General features: G+C 43.0%; 1 protein-coding gene across 1 annotated transcript in view; it reads left to right on the top strand.

The window, feature by feature from the left end:
* Nucleotides 1-11927: 11927 nt before the first annotated feature.
* The window catches only part of LTK (leukocyte receptor tyrosine kinase), a 99748-nt gene continuing 89772 nt past the window's right edge, over nt 11928-21903 (top strand). Inside the window, exon 1 of the mRNA XM_055715732.1 lies at nt 11928-12017. Within this exon, the coding sequence (XP_055571707.1) occupies nt 11975-12017 (43 nt within the window). The 5' untranslated portion in view covers nt 11928-11974. The remainder of the gene's footprint in view (nt 12018-21903) is intronic.

Here is a 21903-nt window from a genome sequence, read left to right as displayed (position 1 = left end):
CCTCAAATAGAACAAAAGTACTCCAAGCATCAGTTCTTGGAATTAGAAGGAACATGGAAGGTAGTGCTGATTATCAAGGTGTCTTGGGACTTGCCCAGGGCCATGAGAAGTTGAGTTAGTTCTACAATCAAGACTCTTGTTACTTCAAAGGTACTTAATGTGGCAACATTTTCAATGCTAAAGATTGGCATGTTCCAAAGTCAAGGGAAAAGACTGGCAACCTATACTCAGTGACACCAGATCATAAGATTGTGATAGGAATTACATAATAAAATACAGTAAGAAGGGAAAAACAGTCAGGAGAGGCACTGTGAATAAAAATAAACAAGACACACCAGATGTTGCAGCAGCTACTTTCTGTGGGATTCCTTTTAATCATGATGTAGACCATTTCCAACTCATTTTATGCTGACCGGTTTGATAATTTCCATTAGGTCACAGACTTTCTGAGCTAATTAACTAAAAGCATGTTAAATGAAATAGGAAAGACTGGACAGATAAATCCTTAACAAACATCTCCCGCTTGGGATTGCATTATGTTTGGTTTTGTTGGTTTGTTGTTTTTTGGTTTTTTTTTTTTTTCAAAAATAGTATCAGGATTGCTTCTTTCCTCTGCCCACTATAAAAGTACTTTACATTCCAGATAAGATCAGTTTTGCTTGTATTCATGGTATTTGGGTTAATCTTCCCAGTAATATTTTGAGGTTTAGTATTTCTATCAGTTAGAAATGGAAAGCCTTCTAATACTGCAAATGCATTTTATTCATTGTTGCTTACCTGCTCACACAGCCTAAATACTTAGCTGAGCCCAAGGAGGTCTCATGAAGCCAAGACCACAGGCAACAAGATCCGAGGCCATCTCTGCAAAAGATTAAGTCTCAATGTAGATGAGAGCATTTTCATGACCATACCAAGCTGTGAAGGTCACCAGAAACCTCTACAGCCCATCTAATGCCGCACATGGCTGTTGTGGTTAAAGCAGACAGTTTAGGAACCAAAAAGCAACTCTGTGCTACAAGAGGCGCACAAAAGAGTACGCTGATAAAAAAATCAGTTGTTTTCAAGGTGACACCATGCCAGAATCAAACATCAAGCTGCACTCATAGACTGCAAAATAGCCCTGTGTCTGTCACAGCACTTTCCAAACTAGCCAGCTACAACAAGGTCTTTTACCATCTCATACCATCGTACTCTTCATGCCAGTCCCTCTGCTGCCTTCTCGTAGTCTCCTCATCCAGGGTGTGCTCTCTCTCTGCTTCTTTTTCCTCCTCTCTTCGTTGGCTGCCCAACCTCTTAACAGAACCAGCCACAGCTGCACCTTGTCTACATCGGCCACTCTGCCGCCCCTGCAGCCAGCCGACAGCTGTATGTTATCAATGTTAATTAACCCAGCTTCAATCCTCTACATGTGTCCAGTCTTATTTTATGGAAATTCTGTAAGAGATGAGATGTATTCTCTATACTTGTGTCTGTATGCGTATACATACAAGGGAATGCAAACAGCTTAAAGGATTAGTATAGAAGATGGCTTTGAATTTACTTGAAGAGTGACTGAGATCTGTTGACATCTGATGTCTGCTCAGGGCAGGTAGATCCATGTTTTTCCATCCTTTATCCTGTCCCAGGAGATGAACAGGAGACATCATGTAGTGGCATGGTTGGATAGGAGTTTATTCCCCACCCCTAAATGTGCATATTTCCCTGTATTTAATTTCAAGTTGCAGAGCTGTGCCTTGCATTTAGAATGGAAAATGTAAGCCATATCTATGACATTAAAAAATACGGTAACAGCCCAATGTTACAAAAGACTACAGATTTACAGAGCAGGCAGAGAGAGGGGCCAGCGGCTGAATGGACCTGAAGACTAACTCTGCCAGTCACTCTAACAGCGTGCCTTATTATCACAAGAGTAAACAAGTTGTAAGATGCTAGTGTTATCTGAGCATGTCTAGCGGGGTAAATCCTTTCCCAGTCACAGCATCTGTAGAGAGCTGCTCTGTCCCAGACTTTAATCTTCTGTTTAAGGTACTTGTCTAACAACGCATTATGTCCAATATTTTCATGTGTCCTGATGAAGTTTGTTGATGATACCAAACTGAGTGGGGAAGTGGATATTTCAGAAGGGAGAGCCAGCCTGCAGGAAGACCTGGATAGGCTGGAAGAGTGGGCTAACAAGAACCTTATGAAATTCAACCAAGACAAATGTAAGGTCTTGCACCTGGGAAAACATAATTCAGGAGTGCAGGACAGGCAGGGATCTACCTGGCTGGGGAGAAGCTCCGTGGAAAGGGACCTAGGGGTCCTGGTGGACAGCAAGTTCAATAGGAGTAAACAGTGTGCTGCTGTGGAAAAGAAGTCAACAGGATGCTGGGTTGCATCAACAAGCGTGTCACCAGCAGGGATAAAGAAGTCATTATCCTACTCTACTCAGCGCTTGTCAGGCCACACTTGGAATGCTGTGTTCACTTGTGGTCCCTGCTATACAACAAACAACGTGGACAGGCTGGAGAGGGTCCAGAGAAGGGCCACAAAGATGATCAGCGAACTGGGAAGCCTGCTGTATGAGGGAAGCTGTGGGAACTGTGTTTGTTCAGCCTTGGGAAAAGAAGGCTTAGGGGAGACCTTGCCACCGTGTGCCGGTAACTTTGTAACCAAGGGCAGTTACAAAGAAGACTGAGACTCCCTTTTTACATGGTCACATGAGTCACATGGAAAAGATCAGGGGTAAGGAGTACGAGTTATTTCTGGGGAGATTCCCATGGACAGAAGAGGAAAATTTTTCATGACAACAAGCAGGTTCCTCGACATTGGACAGTTTTAAGATTCGGCTGGAGAGGCTGCTGGGCCATCTTGTCGAGACCATGCTTTTGTCAGGAAAGGTTGGTCCCTTCCAACCTGGTATTGTATGATTCTATGATCCACTTACCTGCTTAAGTAGTAACATACGGAATCAATTCAAGAACACCCAAAGCTGGAACAAGAGGTAAGATAAGCATGCTGGAATATTGGAAATATTCATAAAACCCCAATGAATATTAACATAGGAGGATGGTGGCACCACATAATCTGAAACTGTCAGATACATGTGAAATACTTAAACAGTAAGGTGGCTGGTTATATGTATGAATGAAATTTTGTGATCATGTCATAGAGAAAAAAGATATGATATGAATTCTCTTTGAACTCATTTAACCTGTCTAATCCACACCATCAGTCAACAGGGCCACTTGGCTAATGTTGCTAATGAAATGACAGTTTTGTTTACAGTCACTGTCTTTGTATTTAAATGGTTTTACAGCAGGAATTGACAGTTGCTTAAAAAAAAAAAAAGTAAGCACTAGCAGTTAGTATTCTTCAGTGGAAAAGTCTCTCCACTCTTATCTTCATTGTTCTTAAAGAATTTAAGGGTTTCAACTAAGCCATGTTCACCTCACATGAAGAGAATTCATCCTAATTGTGAGAAGTATTTCAGTATCTTTTAAATTGCAGGGTATAAAGGTTACCATCTTCAGGGACGTACCTCAAGGTCTTCATGTACATAAGACTGACAGATTGAAATCTCCTCTGTCACTTTTTTTGTAAATGAGGAATATGACATAGTGTCTTAGCTTCAAGAAAAAATGATGGCTTACCTGTTGCTTGCTTTGCATGTATGTCCTAGACAGTAAGCTGAAAGTAATTATTCATTCTCATTTTCCATTAATTTGTAGATGGTGTTGGATGTTCCACAAATAGAATTAATACTTATCAGTATAAGCACCAATTCGTTGACAATATTAATATGATTCTATTTTACCATATTCTTTACATTTTCATATGTTCTTAATGCAGTTCTATTGCTGTCTTGAGAACACTCAAGGAGATAACAGACTATTCTATTTCAGCTATGTTCTGACAAAACAATTAGCATAAATATTGTGATACTGTCGTTTGAGAGATCAGAGTCTAAAGAGAAAAGTACTTATTTTATGCAATTTTTTTCATTGTTTAATTAACAACAGAAAGAGGAGTCAATCTACTGTCTCTAATATATGGAAGTTTTGATCTATTAGGTATATAATTTTTACTATTGACGAATCTCAGGGGAAAACACATATAATTTCCTGCTACTGTATGAATAATTATAGATGATTTTATGGTAAACTTCCTTTACTTTGAAGTAGCTACCAAAAAAACCATCAGGAAATCTGTGCTTTGCAGCTGTGCAGGAGTTACTGGCATGACCCACTTTGTATCCTGTCTTTCATCTGACAGCCCACAAGGAGCAACTAAAAAGTTGTTTTCATGTGGACTATGGTAGGACTTATGATATTTGTTGCTGACTTAACGACTCCTTGAAAAATCATTTCATCACTCCTGTCAGAAAATGTCAAAACCTATCCTCTTTTTTTGCTCACTATAACTGAATGGTGCACTGAGACGCTGTCACAGTAAGCATAAGTTGGCTAAGATTGTAAATATAATACTTAGACTCAACCTTAAGTCACAGTTCTGTCTTATCTGTACTTCACATGTGTTGGGCCAAGAGACCCCACAAACTGTGCTGTTCACAGCTAGTGGTCATGCCATAGTAAATATGTACTAAGAAGGTGGGGTGTATAAGGTACTTTCAATAATCTATAGGTGTTCTAGAACTTTGACTGATACATTGCACTGAAGACTAACATCAACTATATGTAAAATTTGTAGAGAAAGTTAGGATCCTTTTTTTTAAAGACACAGCTGAAATATATACTATTTTTGTTTGGAAGGTGCCACTTGAGGTGGTTTAGAGAAATTAAATAGCAGATGCCTGAAAACCAGTTGTTCCTACCAGGGAAGTCCATACTCGCAGCACATGCCAAAAATAACGTTTGAACAGGCAAAGTCTCAAAAGTAAGGATCACAGTCATGACTTCTACTTTACTTGGGTGTGCAATTCAGCCTCAGCATCAGAAAGGAACCACTTTTTGAGATTTCTGCTTCATCCTTCCTAAATGGCTAGAGTTCCTCAGGCTGAGCCCTATTGTAAAAATAGCACTCTATGAGCACTCTACCAGTACCTAGGGTTGTTCCACAAAGGTTTGTTTACTTAATTTAACTTCTCTCTCATTTACACTATTTTTAAAATATGAGGTGAGTGAACAATTAGTGTAGAATTCTGCTTCTTCCTTTATCCTGCTTGTGAGACAGTGATGGAGATACTTGCAATGAAATTGCAGACTTATTTTAGTTACATAATAAGTACATTCATCTGTAACAGGACTTTGAGGTGGAACTTTTTTTGAGATAGATCCTCCTGTCTGTTTTCATTACCATATGGTAAACATGAGAAGGGCTTTCACAGTGTAAGGTTATATTAGAATTTGAACTAGAAAAAGGCGGTTTTGAGACAGAGAAAACTCAGATGTAGACGATCAAATAGATAAAAATTAAAAGAATTCTAAACAAATTTCTTCTCATCCCCCCACAGCCTTGCAGTGCCTTTTCTTCAGGCTTTCTCTTAATCTGGCTTTTTTTAGTCACTTTCTGAATTACAATAAAGTCCTCAGAGTTCCCCCGGCTTCTTAGTACCTACCATTTTGCAGCCATCACTTCTGAGGCTTGCTTGCATACTTTTGTCAAACTGAGCTTCTTAAGGATCATCCAGTCTCTCCCTATATCAGAGGCTCCCAATCTGGGTGCCTGTTTCTTTCTTCCTGGCCTGGAATCTAGAAGGCTGCTCAGCTCCTCTGTGTGTGCATTTTGAATTTATTTCCCCCTTAAGACAGGGCACTAACAGATTGGGTTTGGTCCTGCAGGCTTGTCTAGGTGGCATAAATAAGCAATCAAAGTTTACTGATTTACAGTTGGAGTTACCTTGTGGACTGGATGTCCTCATATGCCAACTGGTAGCTGTGTGAGAGAGCACCCTGTGAAAAACAATGTAAATTTGAAAGAAAGAAGTGAGGCATCTAGGCACTGGATGAGAACTCTGCTTCCCTGTGCAGGGAAGAAGAAGGATGTTCAGCAACCAGAAGGCAGTTTATGTTGCATCATGACTACAGGTGAAGTTTGTATGGGTATAAGGACCTTTAATTTGTTTAACTCCAACTTGTTTAGAAGAGACTGTTGTATAAACAGCATATATTATAAGGTTATGTAACTCCTAAAAGACTGAAGTCTCTAGGAGAAGTTCAATATTTTGGACTTCTGTTTTGTTTTGTTAAATCACACTGAGCAATGAAGCTATTTAAAGCATCAGAGCGGTGGCACTATAATTTCCTGTTGCTTCCAAAGGAGCACTAAACGGCAGAAAGCTCTGTGTAGACACGGCAGGAGAGTTTCCCATCTTATAAAGCAATGCTTCCAAAATGTGCAGGAAAAATAAGCAGGGTGAAAGACAGTAATTAGTGGAACATAGAAATGTTTTCTGAAGTGGTATTACAGGAAGGACAAATAAGAAATCGAGCATAAATCAGGCCTGGTTTTGGCTGTTGGATCATTGAAAGGAACCAGTTTGTCAGCCTTAAGCAGGAGGGTCAGAAACAGCAGCTGGAAGCAAAGACTTAGCAGGATGGAAGCAGCAACGGAGCACCTGAATTAGATCACAGAGAAGGGAAAAAGAGGCAGGCAGTGAAAACACCAGTTGGAAGGGGTGTCCTGGTTTAGAAGGGTAAATACTGATTCTCATGCCACTCTCTCAGCCCCCTTACAGCTTGATGAAAAGCTGTTCAGTGGGCAGGCTGCGCTACCTCACTGCACTCGGGCTATCCCTCGTGCCTGGTTCCTGTACCGGGGACACTGGCCCTTACGGGAAACACCACGCGCCAGCTCATGGTGTTGCTGCAAGAGCAGATGGCCCAGCCACTGCTGTGGGTGATGGCTTGTGGTTTAAACCCAGGAGCTCAGCAAAAAACCGTGAGTTGTTCAGGTGGTCTGTGAGCTTAAGAGGGTGCTGTTGAAAGAAGAGGGCGTTTGCATCCACGGGGTTTTAGTAAATGGCAGCCATACATGTCAGATGGACTCATTAATTCTAATTGTACCCAGCAGACACTTCAGAAAGCGCAGTTGCCTGGGCCTGTTACACAGCAACTGACTCACAGGGTGGCCTTTTTCTTCATTACTTGTCTTGTGTGACACATTCCTGTGACTTGTGAACTGTCTTGGCTGCTGTTCTGCTCTTTTGCCTTCACAGTTATGAGCTTTCTCTCTTGGGCAAATGGCAGGAGCTCCAGGTACTCCAAGTAATTTTTTGATTTCTGTTTTTCCTCATCTGTCTCCTTAGATATCTACAAGTCTCCAAGGGCTCTTGACATCCATTTCCAGTAGAACAGACACTTTTGTTTTCAATTTTCCATTGAATGAAATGTCAGCACATGACAAGCGATGCTTTGCTGGTGCCATGCTCTGATTTAACAGTGCTGAATATGGCCTCTATCATTTTTCATTAGTACGTGCTTTATTGTTTTGACACTGCTTTCTACTGACCTGTTGGTACTGGAAATAACGGGGACTTGTGGTGACATGCCTCGAAAGTGCTTCACTGCAAACTGCTAAAACTCAAGTTCATTGAAGGTGTCCTGTTGTCAGACACTACTAACACAGGTACCCTGAAATGCAGCAAGGGTAGACTCCTCAGAAATACCTTCTTCTACGTGGGAATGACTTTGGTAGTCTGGGACAGAAATAAGTTGGTTTGCTCCCAGCCAGCAGTGACAAATCTGTGCTACTCTGCTCTGGGGCTTACTGTACCCCCCCCCTTACACCATCTGTGTCTTTACTCCTCCTTCTGGCCTATGCCACAAGCATAACAACAATTTCCCAAACCCGCTGCTTATCTGAGGCTGGTATGAAGTATCATTGGTCCTAATTTCAGATTTTAAATCCCTAAATGATTCTCTGTGTGTCCTTAACACCTCTCTGATGTCTGAGGATTTCATACACATTGAAACAGTCACATTTAACAACGAAATTTAACTCTTTATTACCTATTATAATTTTAAGGGGTAAAGCCACTCTATTAGCTTTTATGCACCATTTGGAGCAACTAGTATTATCTGGAGCACTGGCCACAACTACATTCTGTGAAAGTTTGCCCACAGCAATGTCTGCAGCCATCAAAGCTCATATTTTGTCTGAAACCAGACAGATACTTTTTTAAAGTGCTTGTGTGTATAACAGATATAAAATCTAGTTTTGGATATTTTTGCTTTGTAGTTCTTCTGTCAAGTACTCCAGAGACCACGTGTCTAACCATCACCAGGTCTTGATTAGTTTTTATGCAACATTGCAATCATGTATTTGAAACCAAAATACTTCTGTAGCCTTCTTGCTTGTGAGAAAGGTTAGGCTGAGAATTGCCACGTCCCTTAGGCTGTTAAAGAGTTTTATGATCAGTTTTTAGCTCACACAGTTCTTCCATGCATGAAGACGTGATGCTTTAATGGCTATGGAGTAAAGCCAAAGCTTCTTTCTTTATTTATGTACACTAACACCCAATTTCTTTTATGGATAAGTGACTGCTCTCCAAGTCTGACTAGAACTTTGAAAAAGTTATCAATATTCTCAGTACAAAAATACGAGGACATGCTTATGTTATGCTTAGACAGGATATCTCTGACTAGGCCATCTTTGGTGAATGTCTTCAGATTTCCAGATGTTTTTGTAGCAGTTAAAGCCTATGCCTGTCAGACGGCTTTGTAAAGCAGTGTTCAGGATGCTGAGGCAGGTTGATTGAGGGCACATTTCTTTACATACTTTGTGTTTCAAATGAGTCTGTACTCCTTGGTCTTAGTGTTGCCAGTCTGCATCATCTTGCCACATTCACCTTGCTCTGCTGGATATTATTTCCATCATAAGGAATTTTCATGGTATTTGTTTAACTTTTGCCTTACAGCCCATTTTCTGTGCAAGGTTTATGAAGTCTCTGACTGCATTTTTCTCATGTTTTTCTTAGATCAAAATGTCATGATACAGACTTTTGTGCTGTACATGCTAGCAGAACATGCTCTTTCTATGCAGTGCACAGCCCGAAAGGGAACAGCATCTCCCAAAGAAGGTGCTGAAGCTAGGTGAGCATGTGCTCTGTTTTGTGTGCCATGCAGAAATGCATTTGGTGTCAGTCATCACTCCAGTGCTTTTTCTTGTATATGGGGAATATTTTCCACTGTTTAAAATTGTTGTCTCCTGAGTGCACACAATAAGTGAAAACTTCATCTTTTTTTTTTCCTGGAAGTGACTAGACCCCCATTGCTGGAGTTCTGCTTGCTCTGGGGGTAAATGCTTCTACCCCTTTTCCCTTCAGTTCTGAGGAATTTTCTTGGTAGTGTGGTGGGAACTTGTCTTGCAACCCTGTTCTGAATGTTTTTGAGGTGTTACAGGGTTAGCAAAGTTCTGTGCTGCCCTCTATGTTGTGTTTGCAACAGTGGACAACAACGGATGTCCTCAGAATGTAGGAACAATATAAGTATATCTACTTCCCTCTCCTGGGCTCCAGTAGGTTGTTCCGGAGTTGCTGGGCCAGAGGAAGTATAATTATTTAAGACCAGTGGTTTTTTTCAATTTTTTCAATTGCTGGTATCTGGATTCTGGCAGTGCTTTAGCTTGTGCATCAGTGCCCAACTTAAAAGCATATAATTATCACAGTTGATTCCAGACTGACAGTTCAGTTCTCTGCTGATTCAGCATTGTCCATTGCTCCTAATTAACCATAGAATCATTTAGGTTGGAAAAGACCTTTAAGATTATCCAGTCCAACTGTTAACCCAGGACTGTCAAGTCTAAATTACTTCTATGGAGATTTCCTCTAAATTAGTGGTGTTGGTGTCATTCCCTTGTTGTTGTTGGGTTTTGGCTCTTGCTGTGAATGCTCTTGTACCACTTGCAAACTGTTGGTGAGTGGCATTTGCTTGTAGTTCACGCACCTATTGCCCAATGCTGGGCATTGGTCTGACTTCCATTGTTGTCACACTGTGTATCTTCTTGCGTTTCTCATCGTGAAACGTTTGGGTTTCCACATCCTGTCCCTCTGTCTTTAAAATTTTTGATTCCCTAAAATAACAGTCTTTTGTCTAGATTGGGCGACTTCCTTTGCTTGACAGATACGGATTGCCTTGCTGAGGATTAGCTGTGGACCTTCCAATAGACCAAGGCTTACTTTTCTGAGCCAGAACTCAAACCCTCAAATCTGGCTAATGAGCCAGTTGGTCAGAGATTAGTCACCTTCTCTGCTTTTACTCTCTGCTTAAAAGCATCACATGCATCTATTTCATTTTTATAGAATACCTCACATTTCTGTAATGAGCCTCAGAACTCATCTGTCTTGGCCACACTAACTGGAAAACATGGAAAATATGAACTTCTTTAAAACTTAGTATTGTCAGAAACTGTTAATTCGTCTGTCTGCTGCTGCTACCAGTTCCTTGCAGATACAGACTTTTTATGTTGCTGTTCATAGGAGGGTTTAGGCAAATACAGAAATTCCTGAGGTGCCTCTACTTTTTTACCAATTGGACTAAAAAAATTACCTGCTTTGCAGTCCCAGAGCCTCAGCCAAGAAAGTTATTTATGAAGAGATGGAAAGCTGGCAGCCTTCTTATATTTTTTTTTTCTTGGGTAGGAACACTCACTATTCTTGGTCTATTACTTTGCTTGAGGGATGGTTTATATAAACTTAGCTGATAAGCAACCAACAACATCTGTCTTTCTTGCTACCATACTTTTGTAATTGATGTGGCCATAGAGGAAAGCCTCAAAAATGACGTTTTCTTCCAAATCATCCAGGTTATGCTTAGAAACATGCCTCTGTAAATCTGTTGAACGTAGCAATGTGCTGCTGAGCAATGAGCAGATTTGGAGTTAAATATATGGTTATGGTACAAAAGCAAATTCTACCCTTGAGCAGTGCACACTTTTCATAGACATCAGTGGAAGATTCACAGAAGGTTAAGTAAATTCACCAAAGTTTTAGTCTAATCTATGAACTACAATTGAATATACAATGCAGGCCTCTGCCTTGAAAGCGCCAGACCTAGCAGGGCTTTAATTCCTGGCAGCTCCAAATTTCTGCAGTGCCTACAACATGAGTGGTATTTTACTTAACACTCAGGTACTACCTGTTAAATTCACAGCAGTTTCCAAGCTGAATCATTGTAGCCCACAGCCACAATAGATTATGCTAATTTGGACTAAAGCACTCCTAATCCAGAGTAAGGGTATCCACCTGAAGAATGAATCAGAAAGGAGATATTTTGATTGTAGAAAGAACTGCTGTTTTAAACTAAACTCCTGCGACAGAAAAACCCACATGCAAACAAATTGAAGGCAGAGAGAACTAATGTAATTGAGATGGTGATGGACCAGAAGGACAAGGGGTTTCACAAGGCAAGTGGTTAAAGAGCAAACGCAGGAGCTTGCAGGCCGAGTACTCATGCCGTACTGCGCCACAGTCCTGTCGCATGTCCCTGTCGTGTGTCCTGCCAGCTGAGGCTCTTGCTGGGGACTGGGGCTGTTGCAGAGCAGTCAAGGAGGGCAAGGCTGGTCGGGTCGCTGTGCTGTGCCAGCAGCTCTGCCCTCTCCGGCAGGGCAGGCAGCGGGTGCTCCCAGGCCAAGGGGATCTCCTCTGCCATCTTAAGTAGGAGCTGAGTTTGGTCCAGGCAGCGCGTGTGTGTCATTGAGGCAACTGCGAGGGAAGACTGAGAAGGGGGAACAACTCAGTAAGATGCTGATTTCAGCCTTTCCCGGTGAATACTAATGCCCCCAAAATTACGGATGGGTGCGTGCCTGTCTGAAGCAACCGCCGTATGCATTTGCTGATCGTGCAGGAGCGGTACGCAGGAAGGGGGGAGGAGGAGGAGGAGGAAGAGAGGGGAGGGGAGGGTGGCTCTAGGACCCATGCGACCCCGCCCGAGCAGGAGGTGGGAATTGTGCTCGGAGCAGCAGGAGCTGAGCCCGGGCTCAGAGCTCCGCGGAGCCGCCGGCGGAGCGCACCCGCCCGGGGCCGCCCCGCCGCGCCATGGGCCGCCTGCCGCCGCTGCTGCTGCGGGTCACCGCGCTCGGTAAGTGGCTGGGCTGGCTTCCCCCGGTCCCGAGGGGCCAGCTGCCCGTGCCGGGGCTCGGCTCGCTTTCTCGTCCCTTCCCTTCAACCTTTAAAAGCAGGAAAGCGCCGTTTGGAAGCAGCGGGGGAAAGGGCGGAGAAAGTACTGGCGTGAACCTGTAAGGCGGGTGGCGTGTGGGATAAGTCTTGACGGTTGTGGATCCCGAATACATCTCGCTGGCCGAGGCGAGCAGCGGAGCCGGGGCTGCGGCTGGCGGCCGGCGCTGCCACCGTGCGGGGCTCCGCAGGGCAGGAGCGGCTGCGCCCCGGCCGCGCTGCGGGCTGCTGGGGGAGGCGCCGGAGGGCAGCGCCCCGGGGCCGGGAACCTGCTCTCGGGGAAGGGTATTCCGGGGAGGGTGCTTGTCTGAGTCTGAGGAGGGAGGTGAGGGAGACACATAAAGGGAGAAGGAGGTATCGGGACTATGAAAGGTGGAGTTGCAAGCTCCCACCTAGAGGGGGGTGCTCAGGGTGAGTTTTGAGAGGAATCTTTGTGCCGCGCTGTCACTGCCACTTTTGGTCCTGAAATGCAGCAAGAGGAAGGAAATAACAGTAGGAGAGGAGGGAAGCTGCAGGAATAGGAAAGAAATTGGGAAGCAGCAGCACGCACCCAAGCAGAGACAGGAGAAGAAAGTAGGAGTAGGACACGTTCACTGAGTAGGCACAATCACAAGCAAACTTGCTATGAAAAACCTGTATCGGACATGCTGAACTTCTCGGAGAGCTGCAGTTGCAATAGTACCCCCAGCTCAGAGACAGGGACGTCAGCTTGACCCTTCGACAAGGATCAGGAGATGCTTCTGTATTTCTCAGTGTAACAAACGGGATTACTTCCAGGCAGGGAAGGAGATAAGGTGGACGGGTTGTTGGGCGCTCCAGTTAGCGCTTGCTAGTGCAGTGAACATTCTCTGGCTGAATGCTGAGCCTTCGTTCACAAGAAGGCATGCTGGGACATCAGTTTTTAAGCAGGTTTCATCATTTAGTTTTGTTTATAATTGAATGCCAAGGCATAGTGCAGAGGTTTTGATCTCAGGCTTTTTCTGGTCAGGAAGAGATTGCTTTACTGCCAAAGGGTCCCAGGGCAAGTGCCCCTCATGCAAGCAGAACTGTGTCCCCACAGCCTCAGTTCTCATGGCATGCGGTCTCATCAAGAGCTGCTAAATATCATCCCAGTGTTTTTGGTGGGGTGACTCTCAACATGCAAGTAAGGTTAGTTTAAGGAACAATCCTTATACTTGCTGTATCTTCAGGTCTGTGATTTGAAGCATGACTGTATTAGGACAGAGATAAAAAAGGTGTGTTTCAGAGAAAGCAAGTAAAGAGCTAAATGAAAAAACTTGTACGTTTTACAATCTCTGTCCAACCTTCTGCCAAAAATAATCCAAATCACCCAGGGAGAGACTTGGATGCATGAGTATTTAACTGTGTAGCTGCTGTCAGAAGTCTTCACATGGGGGTTGCTTGTCTCACTGAGTTATTATGGTCAGCTCTCAGACTCTGCAGTCAATTATTTTAAAAACCACTCGTGTTTCCATTAAGAAAGTTTTCCTGGAGCATATTCTGAGTGGCTTCACATTTCCTTTTTGTATTTGGAAAGCCCAAAGTCTTGGTGATGAGGGAATTTACAGGTCCATTTTTCTGTCTTCTGTTTTACTATCTGGCATATGCCTTTCTAATGAGCTGTAGCCTAAAAGGGTAATTTCAGAGTTCCCATCCATTGAAAATTTTTGGCACGCCAAAACGGTGGAGGAGGTTGGAACTCCTTTTGGTGCAAAAATTAAGGCTCTATGAAAAAATTCAGAAAGTTGTAGAGAACAACAGCAGAAAAAAACCCCCACAAAACACCAACCTCAGAAAAAGAACCATAAACCCAACAGCAACAAAACCAGGGAAAGACTTAGTGCGCAAATGTATGTTGTTCACTGTCAAAGCAGCTTCACAGTCATCTGGAGGCTGAGGTTGCACACTAGCCTCAGGAGATGGCTAGGAAGAAGGTGAAAAAAGCCACCACGTGAATGTGTGGGACAATTTTCTTTTTAAGCATCAGTGTTGCTTTGAGTCTTCATATTGGATGATTTTCCTTTGATTACTTGAACTTGGTGGAGGGGTAGCTCAGTCCTATTCTCCTCTATGAAAAACTGGGTTGCGTTTGGCCACATGTCATGCTCTTCCATTTTGGTGTGGAGGGCAAACTACCTGCAAAATTGCAGCACAACATACATCCCAGGCAAACCTCAAACACCTTTCCAAAAGTGCAGTCATGTTTATGTCATTGCTCAGAGTTTAGCTATTGAGTGTAACCACAGATATTAGCAGAAGCATTTTGTCAAGTCTTTCTTTACGGCCCTTTCCTATACTTGCAGTGGAGCTGTCACAGAAAATGATATGTTTAATTTCAGCCTGAGGAATAGTTACAGTTTGGGGTTTTGATGATTCCTTTCTAAGGCAGAGAAGCATAGGGAGCTGGGTGGCAGGTTTAGGAGTAAGACAGCCAGCTTCATTTGTGGAATGGTGTTTGTGGAATGGCCATGGTGAACTCCCCATTCCTGGGTTTGTCTAACAAACAGCTTTCAGAAGCCCCAAACGTTTTCTTCCTCTGTCCAGGTTTGTCTGCCTCTCAGAATTGAGCTGGCCTGTTCTGTAGAGTGATATAAGCGGGTTTAAGTTTAATCAGTCCACATATGCCTGAAGATACTTACACAGGGGTACCTCATCTTGGTGTAAGCCAACTTGAAATAAACCAACACACCTCGCTCACGTAGACAAACCTTTACTGCTTTGTGCGTCCCTTTGTCTGTCTAGAGGAGAGCGTGCCAGGAGTGGGAGGGAGGGGGGCCCTACGTTCTCTTCTGCCTCTTCATTGAAAAGCTGCTCACTTATTTTCTTCTCATGCCTATCTCTGCTCAGTTGAAGTAGCACACAGGTACAGTAGTGGTTTTCGTATTTTCATGTAAATAGTTCCAACCAGGACAGCACCAAATGATCCTTGAAATTTGTTTTGAAGAGTTAGGTCTGTGGTTCTTTACTGTGCAAATGACAGCACACCTGCGGATGCTGTGCCCAGTCTGGATATGCAATTTAAGGCACTATGGCTGCTGCTGAAAGCCAAACACGGGGAGGGTGCCTGGAAATAAAAAAGACAGTTCTTTCTAAGTCACAGATGTTACAAAGTTGAGGACCCTTTGAAATACAGTGGAAAAGGATAAATGAGAGATATGGAAATCCCACAGTGAGGGAGCACACGCAGAAAACCACTGGGGATTTGTAAACTACATCACAGAGGGGAGGACTAAGGTGGAGGAGGAAGAAATCTGGTAGTGAGCTGTGTGTACTGTTACTATAGAGCCAAAGAGAATGTTTTGTGGTCAGCCTTAGGAGAAATCTGTCTTTCTTTCTGTCAGTGTTACATAGTTGCAGAGTTTCTAATTAGTCCATAAGATTAAAGTTGGAGGAAAGGATGCCCCGCTCCAGTGATGTTTCAAAAACATTCCTCTCCCACACCACTGAGTCCTGAACAGATATACAGGGGGTCCCTGCCTTCAGCCTGTGTGTGCGGTGGGGTGCACGCTGACTGTGCTGGTGTGTAGAATGGCATCTTGGGTGTCTGTGACTAGAGTGGAGAGAAATTTTCACCTTGAATTAATTTTAGTGAAAAATAATGATATGGTGACACTAAAATGCTTTATAAAGGTTTTGAGCTGTTACGTATGGAGGTTTGTTTCTGTGTGCACTGGTTAGTTCATATTAAGACATTCAAATGAGTCTAGCTGTTTTAATTTCTTTTTTAATGCAGACTTTTGATTAGTCTTTTATTCAAATATCTTAAATCTTTATTTAAAAATATTAAAACACGAATTAGTATCAAATGTTCAGTTTTGACATGAAATGTTATAGTTCAACACTCCCTAAATGTGTTGGTCTTTGCAATTTTATAAAACTTCTGAAAATTTTTCAGATTGACCTGTGACAGTTTGGGTTTGTTTAAATTTCTTTAGGCTTGCCAGTACTTGGAAAATCCTGTACTAAAGCTGCTCAGTTATCTTGTAATGCTGTGTACCGATTTGTACCTGGGTTTGTGCGCGCAGGTGGTTGTGCTCAGGCTGATGTTCATTACCGCACACAGACACAGTGGCTGGTACTCTTGTTTGTAGCTTGGTATTGGATCGAATTTCTCAGAAATAAAGGAAGCAAAGATAAAGTGAACTTTCTGCAAACCTTTAGTAAAAGCCAAAGCAGAAAGCAGCTGCTAAGATGAGAGACAGGTGAGCTCTTTCTAGAAATAAATGAGAGGAAGGAGTCCAGAGGGTTCATAGTTAATGCAAATTGATAGACCTTTCTGGGATTACAGTTACAGCAGTGCAACATTTTGCCTTCTGTATCTGGAGACTTTTACCTGAGGCTCTTACAAGTAAGCATGATTTCTGTATTGAATGCTTAAATCCAAGGAGGAAAATAATGACATTAATTATGTTAATTAATTGGATCAGGCTTATAGTCTTTTCCTGTCTCTCAGCATCAGTCCTTCCTCTTACAATTCCTCTTCCTCCCATTCCATTATAATTACTCCTCTGCTTCTCTCCTCTCCTGGCGAGTAACAAAGCCAGTGCTTTGATGTGGCCTGCTATCAGCAGGACAGGGTGTGCACAAAGATGAAACCCGTGGCAGGTAGGACAGCAGGCTAGCTTGGAAAAGTGGCAAATTGGGGTGTTGATAAGAGGTGGCTTGCAGCTGATTTGATAGGTGTGCTCAGAGTGAAAAGGGAGAACCGAGATCCCTTGTGAGCGTGGGGACAGATCACGCTGGTGGGTTATATGTATGCAGCAGGAACATGTAGAGCCTTTAGTTCAGATTATGACTGGCTCAGCACCACTGGGACTGGAGGGGCTATGTGTGGGGAATGCTAGGTTCCTGCCTCTTCATGCCACATGTGCATGAGGGGAGCCCGAGGTGCAGGACCTTTACAACTGAGCAGATGTGGCATCTGGACCTCCTTGGGTCTCTGCAATGCCTAATGGCCTGCAGCTCCCAAGCGAGTGCAGGGTGTCGTGCAGCATTTTGCCTCCCTCAGGTGTGCTGTTCCGAAGGGCTTTCCTCAAGGCAGTGTATCTCCACACTGCAGCTTCTTCCAGCGTGTACGATACCAGCACAGCTGGGCCCATGAGGAGTAATGAAAACAGAGAAATGGCATGAAAGGAAACAGAAATGGCACTCTGGTCCTCCTCACCTAGAAAAAGCAACTCTATTGTATGTACTGAGGAAATAAAGAATTCAGGACGTCAGTAAGATACTCATCTACAGGCTGGGCTTTCTCTTTTTAAGAGAATTTCAGGTTGATTTTCTAGACGTGCTCCTTAATATAAGGCTGGCTGGAAAATGACAAAACTTTACACATTTCTGTACAACTTTGTCTTCCACTTGTTGGTGAAAAGTTTGTCAAGATTTCTAACTGGCTTTATATTTATTTTAGGCGGTTGGACTACATGATCGCTGTAGTTCCCTTCCAACTGAACTGTTCTGTTCTATATGAAGGAAAAACACTCCCTGACAATGGCACTGATAGAGTTTTAAAAAAACAGGGAAGGCCCCTATAGGCACAGCAGGCTCATCAGAGTTAAAGGTAGTCAAGAATGAGACAAGTAAATAATTAAAGCCTGAAGTCTTTCCAAAAAGTACAGATCTATCCTGCAACTCGGCTTAACTTTTGCCCCACCTAATGGGAGAGCCATGTCTGTTAGTAAGACATCACAAATTTTCAGCTAATTGGTATCTGAAATCCCGTAAGCTTTTGGCATATCAGCCAAGAATGATGCATTTATTCATGTGTTTCAGTTGCTCACTTGGGGTGTTTTTCCCCAGTCTGTAGCACAGCATGTGCTTGAGGGCATAAACAGCCAAACTTTCTGGGGTTAAAGCATCCATGCCTCTCCCCTGTGTCTGTTTATGGAGATACCTATTTATGTATTAAAAATTAGGAGTGATAAAGTTACTGAGTGAGATCCGTGCTAGGAAGTGATGTGGAGGGGTGGGGTGGTGTTTTGGTGCACAGAATAAAGCAGGAGGTGAGAAGCATCTGTTCCGGCGTTGTCATGGTCAAGAGTTTTTGTGCCATTCAGAACCCTAATGAAACACAAAGTAGAACTTTTTTTCACAGCTTGAACCAGCAATGGCAGTCATATTGGGACCTCAATGAGAACTGAGCCCTGCAGGTTACTGGTGCAGAGTCCCAGCTCGCTGAAATCCGGCTTCCCACAGCAGAGGTGCTGTTGGCAGGGGAGCAGCCTCAGGCCATGGCGGGCATCTGAGAGGCTTCGCCCTGTGGCCAGGACCAAGACCACCTTCTCCGTGCTGAGGGTGAACTCTGACTGCTCGGGTGCTCCCCTTTTTCATTCTGCCTCATGGCTTCTGCTCTGCTTTCCTGGCCTTAAGGAGCCAGGAGGAATGTGGGGATACCTGGAGAGGATGGGGGGTGCCAGGGCTGGGCGGAGAAGCAGGATGGAGGAACTTTTTTTCCAGTGGAGACCGTGAGCCCATGTGAGTGTGGTTTGGGATTACCAAAAAAAGGGTTAGCAGTTGTCAGCCTGAACCTGAGCAACCTTTGGCAAAGCTGAATTCAAACTGGAACTGAACTGCAAAACTGCTTTGCTTCGCCACATACTTCATTTGGCGGTTTTGCAGACCCTGGTGTCTTGACTAATTTTTAGACAATATAAGAAACATCGACAATTATGCTTATGCACTTCTAATACCTTAGATGTCTTGATTTTTTGGGGATTTTCTGTTTCTGTTGTTATATTAAACCGCAGTTTTAATTTTCCAAGTATCTGCTATTTATAATTTCTTTCCTACTGAGCTCTAAGTGATTAATAAATACATATTTGCTACTTTGATTTCAGCAAATAGAATCTTAGAGAAGCATGACTGCTTGAAATTTCCTTGGTCTTTAGCATGTCTTTAAGGTTTGCTGTATGGCACTTTGATGTGTGCTGTGCTGGAGTTCAGTTCTCTTTAAGTGAGTAACATTTTAAAGTATGTAATTCACAACGGGAGCATTTTCTGTGTTTACAGTCACTGCAGGAGGCCAAATAGTATTTAAAAGTTCTAAAAGAAGCTATCTTTAACCCCATGCAGGCTAACAGTTCAGCCTAGAATTTAAGGGGACACTGAACTTTATGAATCTCATAAGCCCTCATAGCATAGTCATTGCAGAATACTTGCTACCACCATTTTTTTTCCCAACTTTCCTGAAGTCGCACATGCCTCCTGGCCCTTCAAGATCTATCAGGTTCTTAGAAGAGTTTAGACTTTCTCAGAGTCTGACAGGTTGTGTTTGTCAGCCTGTTGCCATCCCAGAGAATAAAGTCAGTAAAGTCAGTAAAATTCACAAAAAAAAATAACTTTGTGAATTAACTATAAGCAAAATGGGGTAAATAAAGCAAGCTGGCCTCTATTTAGTTATTTCAAAAGGGCTTGTATTCTGGGTATTCAGGTGGGTAGAAAAGTGAAAGACTTATGCAGATCTAGCTCTTTTCACCTGATCTAGAGCTGTGCTAGATTGATCTGACTACACACGAGCATTTAGCTTCCCCTCTAAAAGCTATTTTAATTTTTGATTTCCTGATAAGTTTTGGACAGGGCATAGCTTTTTTAATTTCTTCCCTCCGCATTGTAATTCTTTGTCCTCTGTTGTGTCCCTTCCTGCATATGTATGCATGAAAATTAATGAAAGGAAAAATCTGGGGGTTTTTTGCCTGATGGAGATTAACTTTTTTCCCTTAGCTTAGGATCTGAAAAGATATGGAAAAAAGCTTTGCTTTCAACAAGCTGTCTTCTATGCTTTCCTTGGTGGATGCAGTTACCAAAACTCTTCAATACTCGGGGGTTGCTCATGATTGTTTGCAATAATATTTTAATTATATATTTAATATATAGATAATAATTTTGCAGGGACTTATGTGGCGTGCGACTCTACAGGCTATCAGCTATGGTAAATCCAGCTAATAGTTATTTTTTTATTTAAGCTTCAGCACAATTTATGTTCCCTGCAGTACCAGGGCCCAGGCAGAGTAAGCTAGAGAAGTCACTTCATTACTGATAGAAACTGCTTTGTGGCTGCACAAGGAGGATTGACAAGAATTGTCACCTGACAGTGATGTTACTGACGTTCTTCCACTGAGAATGGCGTTGGGTGCCTAATGGCAAGTAGTGGTAGAATTTCAAGTGTAGAAGTGCTGGTTATTCCATTGGCCTTTCTGCTGGCTTTTGAGACTGAGTGAACTTGAAGAAGGTCACCATCCAGGCAGTGTTTAGCTCAGCTCTCCAGCATTTGTGCCCACCTCAAGCTCTCCTGCCAACCCCCATGCAGCAGCATGGCCTGATCCTGCGTTGGTCAGGGTGCAGGGATGCTTTGAAGTTATCTAGGTTAAAAGCTGGCTTTCTTTTTGTAAACATGTTAATGGTCCAGTTACACTGTAAACCTATACAGCTTGTGCAGATACAACTGGGTAGACGGGGACTGCTGAGCAAGGACAAGAAGGGAGCCAGTCTCCCAGTGGGGCCAGAGGAAGGCAGGAGGGAGGGTGGGAAAGGAATTGTTTCCGGAAACTCTTAAACTTGGGTTTTTCTGAATCTCTCCCCCCAGTCACTGAAATAAGTGTCTTGTGAAATGAACCTGTAGGGTTAGACACCTGGGCTTAGACTGTGCGAACACACCGGGATCTAGCTTCATGATGCCTGCTTCCGTGGCGAGGGAGCAAATGCTCCACGTCAGCCTCGTCAGCCAGATGTCAGGGAGCTGACAACCTCCATATGAATTTGTACTACTGTGAAAATACCTACAAACTTGTTTTAATAAATCGAAAAACATCTTTGTTAGCTATCTAGTTCTATTTATGACAATTTCTTGATTTTGGACCTTGTCATATTTTGGCATCCCATTTCCAAAACTTTTAACAGTTTCAGGGAACACAAAATTCAGACTAGTAGTCTGAATCCTACCAGTGATGCTACAGGACTGAGAAATAAGAGATATACCGTGTTCTTGCGTGCCTTCAAGGCTCCTCTTAGCCCTTCAGCCAAAATAGTCTGTTTTCAGCTTTGGCCCATACCACGTACAGGCTGTTGTTAGAAGAGATGCTGTGGAACAGTTAGGGGCAGGACTGTGTCTGTTCTGAAGGTGGAGAGCTGGGGTTTACATTTATCATCTAAAAGGGAGATGGTAAAATAATTTTGGGTCCAGGCTTAAATTTTTTCTGCAAAATGTTTTATAAGTTCTAGCTTGCACAGAACTGCTCCCATGAGTTTTCAAATAAAGGTCGGCTACATTTAAAAATACTCTTAAGCATGTCCTTTTTCTTGTGGTGCTGCAAACACACAAAGGAGCAAGAAAGCAAGCTGTTGAGAAGTGACAGCTGAAAGTACCTTACTTAGTCTGTCTGAGCTTGGCAAAGGGTAAATGTATAGCAAGCACCGTTCTCCTGGTAGTAAACTCTCCAAGCTCCAGGTTTCACATCACAAGATAGGGTTAAAAATCATCAAATTAAACCAAACATATTTATGAGCCATCTGGTTTCTGAGTGTCTCCAGTTTGTGTTTGCTGTCCTGGGTAACTATTAAAAATTTTTTGTTGCTGTAATTTTCATGTCATTACATGGCTCCAGAAACTACATGTTTAAGAAAAACACTGGCAGTGCTAAAGACATTTGTCATTCTTTCAGTCATCCTAACATACTACTAAAAGTAAATGTACAGCATAAATCCATTTTTCCTTCTAATGTGACTTTAAGTTCAGCAAAGTGAACTGGGAAGTTGTATTATCTAGCTCTTTCATGATACGGTGAGGAGAGTCAGGTTTC

The sequence above is a fragment of the Falco cherrug genome, chromosome 7 (assembly GCF_023634085.1).
Source record: "Falco cherrug isolate bFalChe1 chromosome 7, bFalChe1.pri, whole genome shotgun sequence".
Taxonomy (NCBI): domain Eukaryota; kingdom Metazoa; phylum Chordata; class Aves; order Falconiformes; family Falconidae; genus Falco; species Falco cherrug.
Note: the sequence above shows the minus strand (reverse complement) of the source record. Positions and strands in the feature narration are given on the sequence as shown.